Source organism: Acanthisitta chloris, unplaced genomic scaffold, assembly GCF_000695815.1.
Source record: "Acanthisitta chloris isolate BGI_N310 unplaced genomic scaffold, ASM69581v1 scaffold18958, whole genome shotgun sequence".
Taxonomy (NCBI): Eukaryota; Metazoa; Chordata; class Aves; order Passeriformes; family Acanthisittidae; genus Acanthisitta; species Acanthisitta chloris.
This window is the reverse complement of record NW_008686752.1, coordinates 1-1,767: the sequence shown is the minus strand read 5'-3', so window position 1 is coordinate 1,767 and position 1,767 is coordinate 1. Positions and strand designations below refer to the sequence as shown.

The following is a 1,767-nucleotide window of genomic DNA, read 5'->3' as shown; positions in this document are numbered from 1 at the left end:
CTATGCCACCATCTCCCCAGCCCTGCACAGCTCCCGGAGGCAGATGGATGCACAGCTCTCCCTGGTCAGCCAGCACCCCATCGGGCCCTTCCCCAGGGTCCAGTCCCCAACCAGGTTGAAGACCCCATCCCCAGAGGGCCCTGCAGCTGCTGGGCTGCAGAGCCCCCCTTCCCCATCCCCTCCTCCTCCTCCATCCCACCCAGCTCCCCCTCCCCCGGACAAGGGCAGCCCCCAGGCCATGGCCAACCAGCATTTCATCATGGTGGAGGTGCATCAGCCCAACAGTGAGCCTGACGTCAACGAAGTGAGGCCCTTGCCCCAGGCCAGAGGTGGGTATGACATTATCAGCCATGGGGTGAGGAAACCCTCTCTGGGGTGTTCCTCAAGAGGGAAACAGGAGAGGAGGCAGAGCTCAAGATCTCAGACCTTGTGACGGGTCTCGTGATCCAAGGGCTCATAGCAGAGTCTCTCTGCTCCGGAGCCAGGCTGGGAGAGCTGGGGGTGTTCCACCTGGAGAACAAACAAGGCTCCAGGGAGACCATAGAGCCCCTTCCAGTGCCTAAAGGGGCTCCAAGAGAGCTGCAGAGGGACTTGGGACGAGAGCATGGAGTGACAGGATAAGAGGGAATGGCTTCTCACTGCCAGAGGGCAGGGACAGATGGGATATTGGGAAAGAATTCTTCCCTGTGAGAGTGCTGAGGCACTGGCACAGGTTGCCCAGAGCAACTCCATCCCTGGTAGTGTTCCAGACCAGGTTGGACAGTGCTTGGAGCAACCTGGGCTGGTGGAAGGTGTCCCTGCCCATGGAATGAGATGAGCTTTAAGGTCCTTCCAACCCAAACCATTCTGTGATCTCAAGGGCAGGAACTGAGGGAGGTAGTTGAAAGAGGCTGCAGACCCCAGCCTGGAGGTCAGATTTGATTGCAGAGTTTCCCTTTCCCATTGGGGCTGTGAGCTGGTGGCACATGCTCTGAAGAGTCACAGAGGCAAACATTGCCATTTGGTTCAAACTACAGGTCAGCAGTGAGGTAAAAGCTACAGAGCAAAAAAAAGGAACCTGTAAAGCCTCCCACAGTGGAGGTGATAATCTCTAGATCTGGTCATCAGCAGAGTGGTGTTAATCTGTGAGACAAAGCCTTCAGCCCTGGGTTTTGGCAACGCTGGAAAAGCTGTGAGGGGCAGGGACAGGGCAGGCAGCTCCCAGTTGGCCTTGGCACACCCCCAAACTGCCCTTGGGTGTCCAGTGCAGCTCAGGCTGAGCTCTGCTTACAGACCTTGCTCTGCTGGGCAGCTGGTTGCAGCTCTCTCTTTGCTGCATTAGACAGTGAAATCCTCATCAGTGGAGTGGTAAAGAAAGAATTAAAAAAGAAGCAATTATGGGGTTTTCCCATTAACTCCAGCTTTGGAGGAAAAAAAAAAAAGTCTAATCGTGCCCACACTCAGCTCGGGAATCACGTTTATCCTGAGTGCATCCCTGGGAAAAGAGGTGAAGGTGGGGGAGGAGGGGGAAGGGATGGAGGGGACCCTGTGGTACCCCAGCCCGGACCCAAAGGAGCGGCGATGTCACCCTCGTGTGGCACAGTGCGCTCACTGCAGTGCCTTGGTTCCTCCCTGGCAGCTTGAAGCCACTTGTCCCTTGGAGCTCCCTGTGCACAGCTCTGCTCTGCTGACAGGAGGTATAACCAGGTGGGGCTTGGAGTCTTCTCCCAAATAACAAACGACAAGAGGAAACAGCCTCAAGCTGTGCCAGAGGAAGTTCAGCTTGGA

The 1,767-nt window shown here is 56.3% G+C and overlaps 1 protein-coding gene across 1 annotated transcript in view; it reads left to right on the top strand.

The window, feature by feature from the left end:
- LOC103807583 (whirlin-like) overlaps nt 1-329 on the top strand; it is a gene marked incomplete at both ends in the record, with an annotated part of 32,458 nt that extends 32,129 nt beyond the window's left edge. The window contains one exon of the mRNA XM_009080314.1: nt 204-329. Within this exon, the coding sequence (XP_009078562.1) occupies nt 204-329 (126 nt within the window). The remainder of the gene's footprint in view (nt 1-203) is intronic.
- Nucleotides 330-1,767: the final 1,438 nt, after the last annotated feature.